Source organism: Amaranthus tricolor, chromosome 7, assembly GCF_026212465.1.
Source record: "Amaranthus tricolor cultivar Red isolate AtriRed21 chromosome 7, ASM2621246v1, whole genome shotgun sequence".
Lineage (NCBI taxonomy): Eukaryota > Viridiplantae > Streptophyta > Magnoliopsida > Caryophyllales > Amaranthaceae > Amaranthus > Amaranthus tricolor.
This window is the reverse complement of record NC_080053.1, coordinates 9,860,968-9,883,336: the sequence shown is the minus strand read 5'-3', so window position 1 is coordinate 9,883,336 and position 22,369 is coordinate 9,860,968. Positions and strand designations below refer to the sequence as shown.

Here is a 22,369-nt window from a genome sequence, read left to right as displayed (position 1 = left end):
CTTTTTAAAAAACACTAATGACATGTTTAGTAATCATATTAAATAATTGTAATGAAAATAGAAAATTAGTATAATTTTGGTAGAAATATCTCTTGACAAATTTAATGGTCATACTTATTCTCCTACAACAATTTTTTTTTCTTCACAAAATTCATTAATAAATTACCATATAAACATATGGTGTTAGGTGATAATGAAAAATTATGAACAATTTTTTTATTTTTTATCATCAAATTTTTATCACGTTGAAAATGCAATAATATATATCATAAAAATTTATATTATAAATTAATATAATTTCCATTTAGTAGTGTTAACCACGTAATAACTCATCTACTTAGAAAAGACATAGGAGAATAAATTATATCTAGTCGACGGCGGTGATAACACCCTCAAACAACAACAGCGCTGCAGGTGGCATTAGTGCAACAAACCATGTCTTCTCGTCAGTCACCATGTGACATCTAGATTCGCCACTTGGTAATTCTTTCACCTTTTAAGCTCTAACGTGTTACAACCCTACAAAACATGTTAACCATTACATGCAAATCCGTAAACACAAAGAAAAACTAGAGAAAAAAAAAAATCGAAGATCCAAAAAACCATTTTGTCATAATCATCATGTCTTGGGGTGGACCAGATCTAGACAAAGGAAAAGTAAAGATAGATGAAACCAACAAAGGTAGTGGTGATCAATCTTGGAGAAAAACAGCTGATACTCACAAAATGAATCCTGAACATGTGAAGGCGGCTGGTGTTGAAGCATCACAGCGACCTCCCGGACACGGCCGAGCCCCTGGTGAAGTTCTTCACCAGCGTCGTCGCCTCCCTTTTAGTTATACGAGTATGACTATTGCAGGTTTTGCTATTTCAGCTATAATTGGTTATACTGTTTTGTACTCCAAGAAGAAAGCTGAAGTTGATGCTGCGGATGTTGCTAGGGTTGCTATTAATACTGCACAACCGCAGAATACTGAAAATAAACCAAAGAAATAAGACTTCTACGTACCAACTAGTGTTTATTCAAGTCCGTCTTACTTATATGAAACATTTACTTTTATGGTAGTGTTCATTTCATTTTGTTTCTTTTTATGTCATTTATAATATTACCCTTCTCCATTAATAACACTCATTGTATCTACTTAACACTCTTCTTTACCAAATTTTGTCTCAATTTTAGAAGATAAATTTTTTAATTAATGTGATGAATGTGCGCATCACTTTAAACTTTAAAGTTTAAAGTTTTTCAAATCTTAAATATTTCATAGTTTTTGATAATAGATTATTGGGGGTTATTATTGCTTTATATTACACTAAATAGTGTCCGTTTATTAAATATTTCGACATATTTATATCGTTTAAAAAATTAAAACTTAAGAAATAAATTTTACATTATAGTTATATCTCATTTCACTCTGAATAATTGTATACATTACATATATTGTTTGATTTGTATCATATTTTGCATTGTGCATGTAGGTAATTGTGGAAATTTAGTTGATAGACAAATAAATCACAACCAAAAAACAAAAGAATTTGATTATATATTTAATATAATTATATTTATACTTCTATTTATTTATTTTGAATAAAAAGCCAAATTGTTATACATTACAAAATTATGAGTAAAAAAATAACATCAATTTATGCTACTTTAATTTATATGAAGTATTACAACTTTTGATAACACACATCAAATCAATTTAACTTAAATATTTATATAAAATTATTCTATAAAAGTTTAAACAAAAAGTAATTCATAAAAATTTGAGTGATTTGTATAAAGATAGTCACAAATTAAATCATATTAAAATGAAGCATTGCATTTAAGTAATCAATACTATAAATCAAAAAGTATATTATTTTTTAAGCATCTCAAATATCCAATATACTAAAATAATAATCATTTAATTTATAAAATTGATATGATTTTAAAAGTAATTGAAAAAAATAACATATATAGTTTGCTAATACATTTGTGATGTGACAAAAAAGTATAAAATCAAGTAATATGTATAATATTATATTCATCAAAAATTCATAATCAATAATCGTAATTTGTAAATTATAACAAAAAGACAAAAAGAATAATATTAAAATAAATAAAATAAAAAAAGATAAATTAAAATAATAAAACTCTCACCCTATTACAGTTTGTATCACATAAGAGTAATTTATTAACCCACAAATAATCGTTATTTACTAAGGTCTTTCCTACGATTATAGTTATAAAGTAATAAAATCAAAAATATAAATATTAGTCATAATAATAATGACATTATTATTGAGTTTAGTCATAATAATAATGACATTATTATTGAGTTTTGGGAGGGAAAATTTTATTAAGGTTGTGTTATTTAAGTAATATTTAATAGTGATGATGTCATCATATTTTGTTTTAGTGATAGTTATAAATAAATATTTTCTTTTAAAGTAAAAAGGCATGTCAAATTGTTACTATGACACAGAAGCAAGTGTAAACATAGGTAGAAGCTAGTTTGAGTTTACATACTTGCTCCGCTTTTTTACTTCAACCTGAATCAATTTTTCACCATTCATCATTTTATAGTAACTTTGTATATTTTAACTATTATACGAAAAAATAAACATAGTTATGTAGGATTTTAATAGTCTTATCGTGTATTTTTATAATTTTTTGTTATATTAACTCTAGATACAAATCATTCAATTGACTTGCGTGAAAAAATATTCGGTGAAGTAAAAAAAACAAATTTTGAGGGTTTGACACAACTGTATATAACACTGAAATGCAGATCTACAACTCGTCTACCCTTGTTATTTGAATTTTCAGAAAATCATAAATTAACTTAATAATAATGTCATCATGTCATAAATTAACTTATTCTATTATCACTAAAGTAGAGTTCCGTGAAAATTTGTTTGTAACGATGTATACCTCACTCGGAAACTTTACGTTCAGTTATTTTTCCTTTCTGATATTTCTTTCACAAAATACTTAAGATTGATTGAAATTTACAAAGAGGTATAAACTACAACACCATACTCTTAGAGGATCTTTGGTATAAAAAGCGGAAATAAAATGGAAAGGTAACTTCAAAGAAAGGTATGGGTAAGGACAATGGTTGTTATTTATTGTTTGGTATGCTCATGCAAAGGAAAACACCTATTATTATTGCTACGTTTAACCATAATTAGTCCAACTTAATATAAGCCACAAACACTATGAAAATTACGGCAAGTGGCTACACTTATTTAGGCACATTATTTATGTGTGGCAGACTTTTTTACTATTAGACTCACTTCTTCATTTTAAGAGCGCTTATTAAGTGTGAGAGTAATAATGTCACTTATAAGCATGGCTACAAGTCAATTAAATAATGCTAAAATTTTTTAAAATTTAGCCACACTAATAGGATTTGTTAAAGATCAATTTTAAAAATATATAATCAATTAAGCCACACTAATAAGCGCGACAATTAAAAATATAAAAGTGATCAAATTGGTCAAACTAGTAAGAATGGCTAAACACAACTAAAATAAATAAAATAAACTTTGAAGCAAAAATTAGAATTTCACGAGCCTCTACGTACAAAACCCTTTCATCTTCTTCCAAAATATTGCCCTTTCCTCTGATAACTTTCCACTTGTGGAAATGTTATTAAAATTGCAATCAAAATCGTAAAATCGTACAATTTTATGATTCCAGCTACGCCCAACGAGTTGAATCATAGAAACTCAGCAAATTGCTCATGGAATCCCTAGAATTGGGTGAAATCGGTGGAATCGGGCAATTTATCATTTTTAATAGATACGAAATACTTAATTAAAGCCACATAGCACTATGGCAGTATCAACTAAAAAAACCTTAAACCAGCTCCTTATTTTTCCTAAATTCAACCCGCAGCAGTCATCTCCCTCATCTCTCCCATTATTCTTCAACCATCTACATCAGTCAAAAAACCCTAAGGCCTAAGCATCTATTGATTATCACCAGCCAGCACGATTGTAGGAATGCTAATAGATGATCGAATGCAACAAGAGGGGGGGTGAATTGTTGTGTTGTTAGTTTAAGATTTTTTGCTCAACTTTTTGCGGAATTGTATCAAGTAAAGAACAAAACTTAAACTTAAAAACGAAAAGAAAAATAATAAAAGGAGACAAGAATTTTACGTGGAAACCTTCTTGGCCTAATAAGAAGGAAAAACCACGACCCCCCGGGATTTCAAAATTCTCACTATGTTTAGGCAATTAGTTACAATTACACAAAACAATGTTTGCTTCACTTGAAGCTTCTCAATTCTCTAAATGCTTTACTCAAAGCTTCTCTACTTAGGCCCACTTCTCTTCTCTTCTCTTCTCTCCTTCTCTTTCTCTTCTCACGTTTCTATTCTCTATTCCCTTAGACTTCCCATAAGTCTAATTACAACAAAACACTCAATTACCCTTTATAAGGCCAATTCTCATAAAGATCAAAATGAAATTGTTGCTCAAGAAAAATATTATGAATTAATTGGCATTTAAAACAAAACTTAGAATATTTTTCTCAATTAAATCTCCCTTAGATGGACACTCTCAATGCAACATCCATTCATTCATTCATACCCACTGAACCGTAATTTCCCTCTTTTATAAGGGGAACAGCAAGCAGTGCACTCAGCCCATGTTCTCCACGAGTTGCACATATCCCACGTTCTCCATAACTTACTTACTCCCAAAGAAAATGGAAAGTTAGTTAAAGGTAGTAGTGGAATATAACTGCTGTACACATGCACGGTTAAAACATCATGGGTTAAGGAAGATCCTAAATTATAGGAGACCAATTCAAAGAAGAGAACAAGTCTCTTGAATTCCGAGTTTATAGGAGATAAACAAGGAATTGATTTTCTCCATGTTTTTAGGCGAATTAAAAATATTTTGCCAATTAATAAATAAATTTAATTAAGCAACTAATTAAATTTTAACCTTTTACATTAACTAAAAACAGAAAACTTAATTTTCGTAATTTCCAGTCAATGTCTTCTTCAGACCTGTATCATGAGGAACAGCACACTGTCTCCATCTACAACTTTCGTCAGAACTTCAACTCTAGGAACAGTAAACTGTCTTCCAGAGCAATTGTCCAACTTCTTGGATATTTGAGACATGTACATCTTCCACGAATCAAGTCATAGGTTTCATCAACGATTCTCATTAAATCGGATATGTACCTACAAAACAATCTCTAATAATATGTTTGTTTATTTAAAAGTAAAGTCATCATCAAAACCTTAAGAGGCCAACAAATTCCCCCTTTTTGATGATGGCAAACTTTATAAACAAACTTAAGTGAAATAGAGTAAAACAAAATTCATAGAGCATACTAGAGATTAAAGTAACTCTAATTAACTTAGCAAATCAACTTGTTAGAATATAATTTACCAAGCATTCATAAACAAACAGTTTACTCTAAAATATCAAATATTTTTCAAAAGTTTTCAAAATTAATTAACTTAAAACTTAAATGAAATAAACTAAGTTAAACGAAAATAGACTGAATAAATTAACATAAATAAAATAAAACTAACATAATAAAACTATAATAAACCTAATAATAATAAACATAACTTATTAAGTATTTTCACAGAATCAAATATTCATGAGGATTCATGAGAACTTCAACAAATTTAGCAACACAGATGATCACTAAACTAGCATAAACACAGCAGCACACATATCATTCATAAGATCATTCATAAGAATCAATATAAATCAACAAGATATGTAACTGTGTATTCACTGCTCCTGTTAAGTTTGTGCATAATCTTCCCCCTTTTGACATCAATCAAAAAGAATTGGGAGTTATCAAATCTCAGCACAAACCATATAGATTTGTTAGTGATGAAAACAACAAACAACAATAATAAAAGCAAGTGCTATTAACAATGATTAAACCTGCATAGAGTTAATTTTCACAGACCATAGAAAATAAAAACAAAGAAAAGTAGCAATTGTTCAAAGTTACAACAACCATGTACCCCAGATGGTACAAGGCAAAAAGAAAAATTGTTTGTTAAGTAATACAGCCAACAAATCATTAAATTTTTGAGCAGAGGGATCAAGGGTCAGTCTCTTCTTCATCAATGTACTCAGTCTGCACCTCCACTGTGTCCAGCTTGGCACCAAGGCGTTGTTCCATTTGGTTTAGCTGATCCACAATAGAAGCAAGCGAGACACGAGTTTCATCCTGAAATGCAATGAATTGAGACTGTAGATCAAGGAGCTTGGAAAGAATGGAATGTAAGGAAACTGCAGGAATAGAGTCAAAGTTAGTACAGGCAATATTGGGTGAAGTGTGTGATTGTGGTGGTGGTGTACATGGGATAGGTGATGGTGGTGGTGATGGAATTTGATGTGGTGGTGAATTGGCTGGCTTGGGAGAGGTAGGTTCATCAGATGTTGGCTCAGGGATGGTGTCAGATGGTGTTTCATCAACCAAAGTAGCCTTGCGTTTCGAGGCCAACCTCCTACTCTTCCTTTGCATTGACTTAGCCTTTTTCCTCATAGCCAACACAATCTCTTCATCACTGGAATCACTACAGGGATTGTGAGGGACATTTTCATCCAAGGCTTCCTTTTTCTTTTCCTTTTCCCCCTTACTTGCAGCTCCATCCTGTTCCTCTTTCTCAGATTTTTCAGTATTTTCAGAGGGAACAGGATCTTGTTCCTTTTCTTCCTCATTCTCCTTTTCCTCCTTTTTCTCCTCTTCCTCCTTTTCTTCTTCAACCTCTTCAGCCCCTTCTTCTTCAGATTCAACTTCTACAACCTCCTCATGCATCAATACTCCCTCATCATTCAATTTTAAACGCAAATTTTGTAAACATTTAGCACCAATTTTCATATTGGGACCCATTGGGAACTCCAACCCTTCCAATGAGACCTCAAACTTCCTAAAAATCCATGTTAACAACCCTCCATAACCAATGAAACTTTTCTTTTCAATGCAGTCTGATAAATGAGAGATCATCAACGAAGGAAAATTTATTTTAATATGTTTTTCCATGCAGTAAATCAAGGTGGCATCACGCAAACTCACTTGACTACGTTTTGAGTTTCGTGGTAAGATAAATCTGCGATCAACATTGTACAACAATTTATGCATAGGGGACAGAACATTGTGACTGATCTTCTCCTGTTGATCAACTCCTAAAAATTTTAAAATTGTTCGTTCATTAATGCCAGAAAATGCAATCTTTGACCCAATATGATATGTATCGAAACCAACATTGGGAACATTAAACCATTCCCCTAATAAAGCGCTGTTAAATTCAATTTTAACAGTTTTAACAACACTAGAACACATACCGCCATCATTAGAGAAATTTACAATAAATTCTCTCATTAGGTTTGGAAAAATCGAATTGCAACTGTAGTTTGACATCAATGATTCCCATTCTTGAAACTTTAAAATGTCATGCAATCTAGGAAAGTTAGTAGAATCATACCAATATTTGTCCAACCCGAACCCTACAGTCATCTCCTTTGAAACTTCTTCTGCGCTGTTTGGATCAACATACTTCGATCGCTTAACTACTCTAGAAGATGAACCACCTGTTGACATTTTTCTTTTGGTACTAGTGGGTTCAGTGGAGTGTTTTGGTGATTCTTGTGTGGTTTCAGTTGGTGTGGGTGGTGCATCCTGCAGTAATGGTGGTGGAAGAACTACTCTTAGTGGTTTTGGTTGATCGGGCATACAGGATTTGGGAGTTTTCTTGCCTGATTTAGAGGATTTGGGGGTTTTCATTTTTGAATTTTTTGAAGGTTTTGAGCGAGAAGGAAGGACAGTTTCTTGTGAGATTGAGAGAAGGTTTGGGAAGGTAATGGGTAATGACATGAAGCAGGGGTTTTTAAATGATTGAAGTGACGGTTACTCCTCCAAGTCCCATCTCTTTATTGCCTTTGCATTACTTGAGTGAAGAAGAATCGTTTTCCCAAAACTCTCAATTCCATCTCTTTATTGGCCGTAAAAAAAATGTGAAATATGAATAAAATATGAAATAAGAAATTTAAAAAAAATTATGATTTTATGAAATATTAACAATATATTATGATATTATGATATTATGAAATATTATGGAGAAAATAATGAACATATTGCTTTGGTCTGATTGAATTAACAACATGCAAACGTAAAAACATTCATAGTACAAACTTTATTACGTGTTTACTTGATCCATGCAATAATTGATTTTCAATCAAGATTTTGAGATTGATTCCTGACCTTTTTCATTCTCATGATGCTTCAATTGGGAAATATATGCAACTAACTTTAGTGGAGCTTGATCATACCAAGTTCCAATCTCATCTTTTCATATTGTTCCCTAGGAAGTGGTTTGGTCAGAATATCTGCAACTTGTTCATTTGTGTTAACATGCTTCAGTACAATATTTTTGTGTTCTACGTTATCCTTAAGAAAATGATGTCTAATATGTATATGTTTAGCACGTGAATGATGCACTGGATCTTTAGATATACATATGGCACTAGTATTATCACAATAAATAGGAATGCATTCAACTTTAATACCAAAATCTCTAAGTTGCTGTTTTATCCAAAGCATTTGGGAACAGCAAGTTGCTGCTGCTACGTATTCAGCTTCTGCAGTGGATAATGCAACTGTGTTTTGTTTCTTGGAACTCCATGAAACTAAACATGAGCCAAGATATTGTACCATACTTGATGTACTTTTTCTATTAACAAGATCACCTGCATAATCTGCATCACTAAAACCTTTTAAATCATAAACATCACTTTTAGGATAAAATAGGGACAAGTCGTCTGTTCCCTTCAAATATCTCAAAATTCTCTTTACTGCCGTGAGATGTGATTCTTTAGGACTTGATTGAAATCTAGCACATAAACCAACACTAAAAGAAATATCAGGTCTACTTGCAGTTAGATACAATAAAGAACCTATCATGCCTCTATACATTGTTTGATCTACGTTAGTTCCATTTAGGTCTTCATCTAGTCTAACATTGGTAGCCATAGGTGTATGATTGGTTTTTGCATTATTTAGTCCATATTTCTTAAGAAGTTCTTTGATGTGTTTTTGTTGATGAATAAAGATACCATTTTCAGTTTGTTTAATTTGCAAACCAAGAAAGAAATTTAATTCTCCCATCATGCTCATTTCAAATTCTGTACCCATAAGGTTAGCAAATTCTTTACATAACAAGTCATTAGTAGCACCAAAAATAATATCATCAACATAAATTTGAACAACCAAGATATTAGAACCTTTATTCTTAAAGAACAAGGTTTTGTCGATTTTTCCTCTTACAAAGTTATTTTTAATCAAAAACTTTGAAAGTCTTTCGTACCATTGCCTAGGAGCTTGCTTCAAGCCATATAGGGCTTTGTCAAGCTTGTAAACATGATCAAGACAAGAGGTATTCTCAAAACCTGGAGGTTGTTCTACAAAAACTTCTTCATCAAGATAACCATTTAAAAAAGCACATTTCACATCCATTTGATATATTTTAAAATTCATAAATGCAGCAAAAGAAATTAAGATTCGGATAGCCTCTAACCTTGCTACTGGAGCAAAAGTCTCAGTGTAATCAATACCTCCTTGTTGATTATAACCTTTAACCACAAGTCTAGCTTTATTTCTAACAATTATTCCATGCTCATCAAGCTTGTTCCGAAATACCCATTTCAAACCAATAACTTTCTTGTTTTTCGGTTTGGGTTCCAAGTGCCACACTTTATTTCTTTCAAACTCATTTAATTCATCTTGCATGGCAACTATCCAATCGGAATCCTTTAAAGCTTCCTCGTGATTTTTAGGTTCAAGTGATGATAGGAACGCAAAGTGTGCAAAAAAGTTTCTCAATTGAGATCTAGTTTGTGTTCCCTTATTTATATCACTTACAATTGAATCAAGAGGATGATATCTTTGATACTTCCAAGGTTTAGGCACAAATTCTCTTGAAGGAACAGTAGCATGTTCTTGTTCAGCAACTTGATTGACATTCTGTTCAACTACTGGATCATTTTGCTCATCTGTGGGAATAGCTGGATTGGGAACAGTCTGTTGGTCCTGTTGTGCTGGCAGTTCCTGAACTTGGTCAGTTTCTTCTGCCTCTTCTTGTATCGACTGTTCACTTGCTGTTCCTTGATCTTGCACTTTGATTCCTTCATCTTCATCTTCCAAATTTGCAAGACCTATTTTAATATTAATTGTTTCCTGTTCACTTATTGAAAAGTTAGTTTCATCAAAGATTATGTGAACAGACTCCTCTACTGTAACATCTCGGAATAACTCGGATCGTACGAAAAGAGAAGATGACCTTTTAAAAACAAGTATATATCGTCCGAGTCAAACCAGGATGTTAGAAGGCAGTTAAAAACGGATTTGAAATTAAGGGAAGCTTGCGGATCGAGTTCTATTAGCGTTATTAAGAACTACTAGATAATAAGAAATTCTTAGCAGCGGATAAGAACGAAAGGTTAAATCTACTTATTACAACTTGAGAACGAAAATCGCCTCATGAAAACCAAATGTTCTTCAAACTTAACTAGAAATTCTAATGATTTATTTCTTATCAAACTTCTATATTCTAAAGATTTATTTCTTCGAGGGTCAATCCTCACTCCCCAGACCTGCAACTTAACTTACTGCTAGTCATTGCCCAGATAGGAAACAACATCATCGCAGGGTCATTAAGACCAAAAGTACACATCAGCAAACGTCGCATACCAAATAAATAATAACATAAGAGAAGGTTTTAATTTATTAGTTGACAATTCACAGAACCTTACGCTTCGATCATACTTATTAAGAATAATTATTTTCATGTAAAGGTTAGTCAGCCATACTGCTGTACTATCCAGCCATACTGCCGGTACACTCCAAACTCCATAAGTGAGACAATACATTAGGGGGAGCTAACCCCTAAGCAAGTCTCTACCATAGACACTCGCCTTACTTCGGTGCCTATGGTTAAGTATGCATACCCCCGCGGTGGCTCATAATGCCCTCATATACCGCGAGTAATTCTTTTCCACCAATTGACGTCATACTACGTCCACTTTAAAGTTAGTGAGGTCATACTACCTCTGCTTATCAAAACAATGTATAAAAATTATTGATTCGAAAGATAACATTATTCGTACTATATATCCATGCTTCACTTTTGTATATCATTATTATATGATACATCGGACTAATGCGAACCACGCTGCGTGTACATACCTTAAGCAAGATAACCAACTCACAAGCGTCTTAATCAATTCCCGGTCACGAATCGACTTCCTACAAGGTTCAATCGTATTCGGAAAATAAGCACACATACACATTTTCCTCAAATCATCCATAACACACATATACAATCACATCCATACCTAGAATACTACACATAACATGAACATCCATCACCTACTATAACATGGTATATACACAAAACCGGACAGCCTATACAATTTGTCCAGAAACTCAACTTAAAATTGTCAAACTGAAAATCCAATTTCACCGTTGCGTCCGGAAGGCGTCAAAACCCCCGGGTACCAATTTTCATAATTTATAACATAGTATAAGTATTTTTAACTTAATTTCAAAGGCAAAAATGTTCCAAAAACAGATTTTTTTAATATTTTTCTAACCCTACGGGATTCACCAAAATTTCATCAACAAATGAATTCCAAATGGTACATTGCCTATTAAATATCAATGACCAAATTTATATAATTCTTATGAAGTATCTTTGAGATTAAATTCTTTGTTCAACAATAATTTCTTTAACCACACACATTTTTTTTACATGAACATTCATTTTTATATATAAATTTCAAAATCACCCATCACACAAACCAATCCTATTCTTCACATATATGCATATCTAAAAACTCTAAAAAGAAACATTCTTCATCAATTTAGATAGAAAAATACATCCCAAAATCATACATGAAATTTTAAATTCTTAAATTAAACATGAATTATAAGATAAAACATATAATAATCATAGAATTTTAAATTAAAACTTAAGAATCAATATAGATTAAGAATTACACTTACAATTGTAAAGGAAAACACCTAATGATCAAATGTAATGGAGTTAGGAATGTGGATTAGGAGGAATTTTGAAGGATATGTTTTTTTTTTTTTTTTTTGTCCTTGGAAACTTTAGAAATGAAAGGATGTCAAAATGAAAATGATTAAGGAATTAAGAAGGGTTAATTATATGGGATTAATGCCTTGATCCTTCATTACCCTAAGGGAGTTACAAGCTCCACCAAGAGTCCCTCCTATTTTCTTTTTTTTTTTTGAAAATAAAAGATGGTTTAAGGAAAAGTTTGGGCCCAAATAATTCTAATTGCCAAAAAGGATTGCAAATCTCATGACCAAGCCCAATAATAAATAAAATATATATATAGAAATAATATTACTAGTGAATTATTAAATATATCGGGAAGAAAATATCGGGAAAATATCGGGGTGTTACATCTACACACATTGTTCTCTTATTATAAACTCTGTAAGCTTTGCTTTGTGATGAATAACCGAGAAATACTGCCTCATCACTTCTTTCATCAAATTTACCTATGTTTCGTTTTCCATTCACATGAACAAAACATTTGCATCCAAATATACGAAAATAGGAAATATTTGGTTTAACACCTTTGAGCAATTCATAGGGTGTCTTTGAAGTGATTGGTCTAATTAGTACACGATTCAATGTATAGCATGCAGTATTAACGGCTTCTGCCCAAAAATTCCTAGGTAGACCACTAGCAATCAACATGGTCCTTGCCATTTCTTCTAAAGTCCTATTTTTCCTTTCTACCACACCATTTTGTTGTGGTGTTCTAGGTGCGGAAAAATTGTGATTTATGCCATGTTCATTGCAATAATTCATGAAGTTTGAATTTTCAAATTCTTTTCCATGATCAGACCTAATGTGAACAATTTGATTATTGGTAGATTTTTGTGTTTTATTAGCAAAGGAAACAAACTCATCAAAAGCTTCATCTTTGCTTGCCAAAAATAAGGTCCAAGTGAATCTACTTCCACTACGGCTTTGTGTTCTCATTGGTCCACATAAATCCATATGAATTAATTCTAATGGTCTAGTGGTAGTCACAACGTTCTTTGATTTAAAGGATGACCGCACTTGTTTTCCTTTAGCACAAGGATCACAAATTTCATTTTTGAGGAATTTTATTGCTGGTAATCCTCTTACTAGGTCTTTTGATCTTAAAGTGTTAATCAATGAATAACTAGCATGACCTAGACGCTTGTGCCAAAGAAGTGGGTCTTCTTCAATAACACTTAAACACGTTAGACTGTTTCTGGGAACAGTGTCCAGGTCCACCACATAGGTGTTCCCTTTTCTGATTCCCTCCAGCACAGGGTCTCCTGTACTGTTCCTAGAAATTATGCATTTTTCAGAAGTAAACTTAACAGAGTTACCTTTGTCGCAAAATTGAGAAATACTTAACAAATTGTGTTTTAAATTCTCGACTAAAAATACATTATCAATGGCATGGGAACTAGACCTTCCAACCTTTCCTTTGGCGATTATCTCACCCTTCATGTTGTCACCGAAGGTTACTGTTCCCCCATCATAGGCTTCAAGTGAGAGAAATTTAGATTTGTCACCCGTCATGTGCTTGGAACACCCACTGTCGAGATACCATGAGTTGTTCCCCCTCACTTGAACCTGCAAAGCAAATTAGTGGTTAGGTGCAGGAACCCATTCATCCTTGGGTTCCTTGTCGACAATATTTGAATCACATTTCTTAATCCATATACGTTCGACATAATTTTTATTTACTTTGACATGCTGTTCCCTCTTTGTACATTGATGTTTTAGGTGTCCACTTTTACCACAGAAGGAACAGACTTTACTACTAGGGAGATTTACGTATACCTTTTTCTTTTTATCATTCTTAATATAGCCTAGACCTTCTTTACTCTTGGTTTTAGCATCTAGAATCCATTTGGGAATTTCTTTGATTTTCCCTTTTCCTCTTAAGTTTATTTGATCTTTTAGGAACTTATTTTCTTTTTCACTTGATTCTAATTTTAATTTTATTCCTTGAACTTCCGTGCTAAACTCATGAGTGGTTTTATCATTTTCAACCGATTTTAATCCTAACAATTTGCTTTGATTCAATTCAATATTAAGAGTGATAAATTCCTGTTTTAATTTCTCCAACTGCTCTTTCAAAATGATATTCTTATCTAGCAAATCAAAAAATCTACTTTGCACATCGATTCTAAAGGAGTTTAGATATGAGATATGATCTTCACTTAAGTTAAGATCTTTCTCAATTTGGAGACACTTAGCTGTTTTTTCATCTAGCTTTTCTTGTGTCTCTAAAAGCAATTTGATTAGTTTATTCTTACTTATGTTGGACATATATTTAGGAGATGGACCAGAAGACATTACCTCTTTTTCTTTGGATTCTTCATGAGATGCCATGAGGCATAGGTTTGCTGTTTCCTCTTCCACTGGAGCTTCTGTCTCAGCCTCGCTCTCCGTATCTCCCCAAGCTGCTATCATTGCTTTTCTAAAATCAGTTTTGAAGTTTCCCTTCTTATATTGTCTTCCAACTTCTCTTGCTTTTCCCTTGCCCTTCTCATTTTTCCATTGAGGGCAATCCTTGATGAAGTGTTCAGTGCTCCCACACTTATGGCATTCAAAGTTTGTCTTCAAGTTCGGTGTTCCCTTCTCTTTGTTATTTCTTTGATTTCCATATCTTCTGTTCCTGAAGAATTTTTTGAATTTTCGAGCCAACAGTGCTGCTTCCTCTTCACCAGTTTCTGATTCATCGCTATCATCTGCTGCTAGAGCCAGTCCTTTGTTTCGGGAACTGTCAGCTGTTCCAAAATGCAATTCATGGGTAATGAGAGAACCAGCCAGCTCTTCCAAATTAAACTTGGTGAAATCTTTGGACTCCTGGATGGCTGTTACCTTTGCTCTCCAGCGTTCGTCTTGAGGAAGACTCCTTAGTACTTTTCTTACTTGTTCATCAACGGGAATGATTCTACCAAGAGAGACTAACTCATTCGTAATATTTGTGAACCTAGTGAACATTTCTTGAATGTTTTCCCTAGGTTCCATTAGGAATCTTTCATATTTGGACATTAGCAAATCAATCTTGGATCTCTTTACTTCACTAGTACCTTCATGGGTAACTTCGAGCAGGTCCCAAATCTGCTTAGCGGTTTTGCAACCCATAATTCGATTGTGCTCATTTGGACCAAGCCCACAGTGAAGTAACTTGATAGCAAGAGCGTTCATTTCCATCTTTTGAAAATCTTCTTTTTCATATTCAGTGATTGGTTTTGGAACAGCTTCATTGTTGGAGTTGATGGTCGTTACCTCAAAGTCTCCAATTTCAATGACTCTCCAAACTTGATAGTTTTCGGCCTTTATGAAGATTTCCATTCTATTTTTCCAGTAAGTATAGAATTTCCCATCGAACATGGGTGGCCTTTGTGTGGAGTACCCCTCTTCCATGCGCTCGTTCATCTTCAACATCTTTCCAGGGAACAGGATACTGCTCTCAGGGTTTCCTGATTAAATGAGGAACAGGGCTCTGATACCAATTGTAGGAATGCTAATAGATGATCGAATGCAACAAGAGGGGGGGTGAATTGTTGTGTTGTTAGTTTAAGATTTTTTGCTCAACTTTTTGCGGAATTGTATCAAGTAAAGAACAAAACTTAAACTTAAAAACGAAAAGAAAAATAATAAAAGGAGACAAGAATTTTACGTGGAAACCTTCTTGGCCTAATAAGAAGGAAAAACCACGACCCCCCGGGATTTCAAAATTCTCACTATGTTTAGGCAATTAGTTACAATTACACAAAACAATGTTTGCTTCACTTGAAGCTTCTCAATTCTCTAAATGCTTTACTCAAAGCTTCTCTACTTAGGCCCACTTCTCTTCTCTTCTCTTCTCTCCTTCTCTTTCTCTTCTCACGTTTCTATTCTCTATTCCCTTAGACTTCCCATATGTCTAATTACAACAAAACACTCAATTACCCTTTACAAGGCCAATTCTCATAAAGATCAAAATGAAATTGTTGCTCAAGAAAAATATTATGAATTAATTGGCATTTAAAACAAAACTTAGAATATTTTTCTCAATTAAATCTCCCTTAGATGGACACTCTCAATGCAACATCCATTCATTCATTCATACCCACTGAACCGTAATTTCCCTCTTTTATAAGGGGAACAGCAAGCAGTGCACTCAGCCCATGTTCTCCACGAGTTGCACATATCCCACGTTCTCCATAACTTACTTACTCCCAAAGAAAATGGAAAGTTAGTTAAAGGTAGGAGTGGAATATAACTGCTGTACACATGCACGGTTAAAACATCATGGATTAAGGAAGATCCTAAATTATAGGAGACCAATTCAAAGAAGAGAACAAGTCTCTTGAATTCCGAGTTTATAGGAGATAAACAAGGAATTGATTTTCTCCATGTTTTTAGGCGAATTAAAAATATTTTGCCAATTAATAAATAAATTTAATTAAGCAACTAATTAAATTTTAACCTTTTACATTAACTAAAAACAGAAAACTTAATTTTCGTAATTTCCAGTCAATGTCTTCTTCAGACCTGTATCATGAGGAACAGCACACTGTCTCCATCTACAACTTTCGTCAGAACTTCAACTCTAGGAACAGTAAACTGTCTTCCAGAGCAATTGTCCAACTTCTTGGATATTTGAGACATGTACATCTTCCACGAATCAAGTCATAGGTTTCATCAACGATTCTCATTAAATCGGATATGTACCTACAAAACAATCTCTAATAATATGTTTGTTTATTTAAAAGTAAAGTCATCATCAAAACCTTAAGAGGCCAACAACGATCATCAAATTACCGTCCATCATTCAGTTAATCATCAAGGACCTTTATCGATTTGCAGTAGCCAATTCGTTTAGATATCCTCCAGTTTAAAAAACCCTAATACACTATCATAAAACAGAGGGAACTCGTAATAAAGGGACTCGTAACTAGGTGACTCGTAACTAAAATAGAGGAAAGTCAGGAAACTCATTTTGGATTGTTTTTCTCCATTTTCAACTCATAATTATCCTCCATTTTCGCTCATTCCTCTATGCCATCTTTGTGAATGTAAGTGATTTTTCTTTGTTGTCATTTAGAGCGTATAATGATCATCGGAAATTACTATTAATTAAAATTAAATAATTAATTTGAATAAATTAATTTGAGAATATCCCATGCAAGGTTGCAAAGTTAGTTTATCCGTTTGCTAGTTATAATGTAACTACCAACGGTTAAATTTGGTTCTTTTAACCGGATATATTGAGATAGATTGATTGAAAGACGACATTAGTTCGTGAACCAATCTTGTATTTCATGGAGTAACATGTTGCTTCGTGAAAAGGTGTAAGCTATTCTATAAATATAGAAGGCTTGTGTGGTTATTTTAGATATGCAATTTCTGATTTCTTTTCTTCTCGAGCACTTTACATTGAGAACTTGCAATCCTCGATTGTAATTTTCCGTATCTTCTTCCATTTAACTTTTCCTTACATCATTCTAAATTCCGTGTGCTAGGAATTTAGTGTAATTCTTTGTATCTCATAACATATTTCCGGTTTATTCCCAAGCACCATAGTAAGGAGGAAATGATGTTTTAGGAAAGAGTATCTCCCCTAGAATTAATATCAAGTTCAAATAAAATCTTCTTGTTACTTGGTTCGGGATTGAAGACCGGTTTCTTAGAGTTCTCGGTGGTGTACATAAGCATGGTTTTTGATTGCCATATGTAATTTGCTTCCTTCTATAAACTTGTAACTTTATTTTATTGTTTATTTAATAAATAAAGTAACATTTTACAACAATCTAAAACATCAGTTTTCTTTGAATTACGATATGGCAAGTCTCAAGGATTTGACTACCATCTTTGTCAAACTTGACAAGTTTGTAGGCAATGAGTTTAAGAGATGGCAAAAGAATTATGACTTATTCCATGTTCATTGCAGTAATTCATAAAACTTGAATTTTCGAATTCTTTACCATGATTTGACCTTATGTGAATAAGTTAATTATTGGTATATTTTTGTATTTTGTTAGCGAAAGAAACAAACTCATTAAAAGCTTCATCTTTGCTTACTAAAAATAAAGTCCATGTAAATCTACTATAATCATCAACAATGACAAACACATATCTTTTGCCACTACAGCTTTGTATTCTCATCGGTCCACACGGATTCATAAGTATTAATTCAAGTGGTTTACAGGTGTTCACTACATTCTTTGGTTTAAAAGATGACCTTACTTGTTTTCCTTTGGCATAAGGATCACAAATTTCATCCTTTAGGAATTTTATAGAGGGCAATCCTCTTACTAGGTCTTTTGATCTTAAGAGTTAATCAAAGTAAAGCTAGCATGACCTAGATGTTTATGCCAAAGAAGTAGGTCGTCTTCTATAACACTAAGACACGTTAGACTAGATTTGGGAACAGTGTCGAGGTCCACAACATAAGTGTTCCCTTTTCGGATTCCTTCGAGAACAGTGTCTCCTGTGTCACTCCTAGAAATAATGCACTTTTCAGAAGTAAAGTTTAAAGAATTACCTTTGTCGCAGAACTAAGAAATGCTAAGTAAGTTATGTTTTAAATTCTCGACTAAAATTACATTATCGATTGCATGGGAAATTGACCTTCCAACTTTTCCTTTGGCGATGATCTCACCCTTCATGTTGTCACCGAAGGTTACAGTTCCCCCATCATAGGTTTCCAGTGAGAGAAATTTTGATTTATCACTTATCATGTGCTTGGAACACCCACTGTCGAGATACCATGAGTTGTTCCCCATCACTTGGACCTGAAAAAAATTAATTGTTACTAACAGGAACCCAGGCTTTCTTGGGTTCCTTGTCAATTTTACACGAATCAACTTTCTTAATCCAAATGTTATCGACATAGTTTCTGTTGGAGACAGTGTGCTGTTCCCTTTTGGTACACTGGTCTTTCAGATGACCAGTTTTTCCGCAAAAGGAACAGATTCTGTCAATTGGGAGATCAACATAGACCTTTTTTTCTTGTTATCTTAAAGTAATCTAGGCGTTTTGAATTTTTACTTTTAGCTTCTTGAATCAATTTGGGAACATTTTTGATTTTTCCTTTTTCTCTTGAATTTGTTTCAAGTTCTACTTTATCATTGTTGGATCGGTTGAATTCAAAGCTACTATTCAGATTTTGAAAATCTGTATACAAGGTTTTAATAGATGCATCGTTCACTTCCTTATTCAAGCCTAGCAATTTATATTGTGTTAACTCAACATTAAGAATAACATTTTCCTTTTTAATTCTTTCCATAATTTCCTGTAGAATTGTATTTTGGTCCAACAAACTGAAAAATCTGTTTTGGACATCGGATCTAAAGGTGTTTATGTAGGAAATATGGTCTTTACTTATCTTGAGTTTCCTTTCTAATTGGAGACATTTGTCATTACATTTTTCCAGTTTACCTTGTGTCTCCATAAGCAACTCTATTAATGTATTTTTACTTAATTTGGATGGATGGGCAGAAAATGAGTTAGAAATATTTACCTGCTTTCCTTTGGATTTCTCATCCTTGTTTTCGTGCGTGGCCATGAGACATAAGTTTTTTGTTTCTTCCTCTTCGGGGTTTTCTGTCTCAGCATCACTTTTAGATTCTCCCCATGCAGCTATCATGGCTTTGTGAAAGTCGGTTTTGTTGAAGTTTCCTTTGTTTTACTGTCTTCCTGAATCCCTTACCTTTCCCTTCCCCTTTTCATTTTTCCACATTAGGCAGTCCTTGATGAAATGCTCGGTACTTTCACATTTGTGGCATTCAAGGTTAGCTTTTGTATTGGTTGCTTCTCATTCCTTTTTATTTCTTTGATTGGAATACCTGCTGTTCCTGAAGAACTTCTTAAATTTTCGTACCAGCATGGCAGCTTCCTCCTCATCACATTCTGATTCGTCCTGATCTGCTGCTGCCATAGCCAGTCCCTTGTTTCTGGAACTTTCTGTTGTTCCCAAATGTAATTCATGTGTCATTAGGGAACCAACCAACTCTTCCAGATTAAATTTTTTAAAATCTTTAGACTCTTAGATGGCAGTAACCTTGGCTTCCAGCGTTCGTCTTGAGGGAGGCTCCTTAGGATTTTTCTTACTTGTTCATCGGTGGAAATTATTCTTACAAGAGAGACAAGTTTGTTTGTGATGTTAGTGAACCTAATAACATCTCTTGGACGCTTTCTCTTGATTCCATAATAAACCTTTCATACTTAGACATCAACAAGTCTATCTTGGAACGTTTTACTTCACTTGTTCCTTCATGGGTAACAGCCAGTAGGTCCCAAATCTGCTTGACAGATTTGCACCCCATTATTCGATTATGTTCGTTTGGTCCAAGATCACAGTGAAGTAATTTGATGGCAACAGCATTTATTTCCATTTTATGAAAATCTTCCTTATCAAATTTGGTTATAGGTTTGGGAATTATTTCGTTATTGGAGTTTGTAGTAGTTACCTCAAAGTCTCCAATTTCGATGATTCTCCAAACATGATAATTTTCCGCTTTGATGAAGATCTTTATCCTATTCTTCCAATAAGTGTAGAATTTTCCATCAAACATGGGTGGCCTATAAGTAGAGTACCCTTCTTCCATTAGCTCGTTCATGATTGACATCTCTAGGAACACCAGGATTTTGCCCTCAAGGTTTCCTGATCAAATGTGAACAGGGCTCTGATACCAATTGTAGACTGAACTACAGATGGGAACGGCAACAAGAGGGGGGGTGAATTATTGTTTCGATAAGTTTAAGAATTATAGCCCTGTTTTTGCAGAATTAAATTAAAGAAATAAAACATAAACTTAAAGAAAAATAATGAAAGAGACAACACGATTTTTACGTGGAAACCTTCTAGGCCTAATTAGAAGGAAAAACAACGACCCCACGGGATTTCTAAACTCTTTACTATGTTTAAGGCAACTCGTTACAATTATATTAAACACCTTGCTTCACTCGAAGCGCATCAACTAGGCCAACTTCTCTTTCCAATTGCTTCACTCAAAGCAACTATCTTAGCTTCACTAAAAGCTAATCTCTTCACAAGCTTCATTAAAAGCTATCCAATCCTCCCGTAGACTCACCCAAGTCTAATTACAATTACTCACTCAAAAAGCGCAAGAAAATATTATAAGTTAATTGGCAATTTTAGAACAAAATATTTCTCGTTGATTTTCCAAAAATATCACTTTAATTAAAGAGCTCATACGAAAGCATACAATGAGGAACAACCGAAAGCCTCTATTTATAGGATCAATTTCCTTAATAAAAAGGAGGTAACTACCCACTATTCCCTTATCCCAAATAATAAGGAGAATAAAATGGATCTCAATTAGTAAGGTCAATCTACGGTTATTGCCTTAATACCAAGGAAAAATAGGTGTACATTTGATTAAATCAAAGTCACGATTTCCTTAATATTAGCTACCATTTCCTTTTACTAACTATAGGCAAGTCGGTTATTGTTCCCCTTTTTACTAAAAATAAGCAGGCTGGTTACACAGTTCCCTTTTTTCTATTTTCAGCTGCTTTACCTTTTACTAATCTTAGGCACGGTTACACTTAGCTAATAATAGGAACGGTTACCTATTTACTAATGTTTGGGACGGTTATTCAAATAATAACTAAGAATCCCTTAAAATCAGCTGTTGTACCCTTTTCCTATATTTAGTCAATTTGGTTATTCACTAAATATAGAACCTAAAATAAAGGCTTATAAAAAGAGATTTAGAAAATCATATGTCAAGTATTTTTAGAAAATATTTTTCCATTAACTTTAATAATTAATTAATGCAACAATTTAATTTTAATTAATACATCAACTAAAAATAGAAAATATAATTATAATCAGAATTTCAACGGACGTATTATTCTGACTTCAATCTGGGAACAGTATACAGTCTTCAAATTCCAGCAATGTTAGATCATCAAACTTGGGAACAGTAGACATCCTGTCTACATTTGACATCCTAAGCGATATACTTCTTCTAACTTCTTTGGATTCCTTCGACAAGTACATGTTCGTAGACCAAGTCATAGGTACTATCAACGATCTTAATCACGATCGGATATTGACCTGCAAACAATCTCTAAAAATACATTTGTTTAAATAAAGTGTAGTCATCATCAAAACTCAAGAGGTCCAACATTATGATTTTCGTTCGTAAATAGGTTCGGGCGCAAATTCGGTTCGGATAATGTCGATTCGATAAACCTAAAAATGAAACATATTTTCAGGTCAGTTAACTTTCGGTTTCGATTCGGATTTTTGGTTCGGGTCACTTTTAAACAGCTCTACATATCATCTT

The 22,369-nt window shown here is 33.3% G+C and overlaps 1 protein-coding gene across 1 annotated transcript; it reads left to right on the top strand.

Moving 5' to 3' along the window:
• The first annotated feature begins 621 nt into the window (after positions 1 to 621).
• LOC130818469 (uncharacterized) lies at positions 622 to 996 on the top strand. Its single transcript, XM_057684641.1, has one exon. The coding sequence runs from the start codon at positions 622 to 624 to the stop codon at positions 994 to 996; it is 375 nt and encodes a 124-aa protein (XP_057540624.1).
• The last annotated feature ends 21,373 nt before the right edge of the window (positions 997 to 22,369 follow it).

Coding starts and splice junctions, on each gene's coding strand:
- LOC130818469 (XM_057684641.1), top strand. CDS start 622: ATGTCTTGGGGTGGACCAGATCTAGACAAAGGAAAAGTAAAGATAGAT.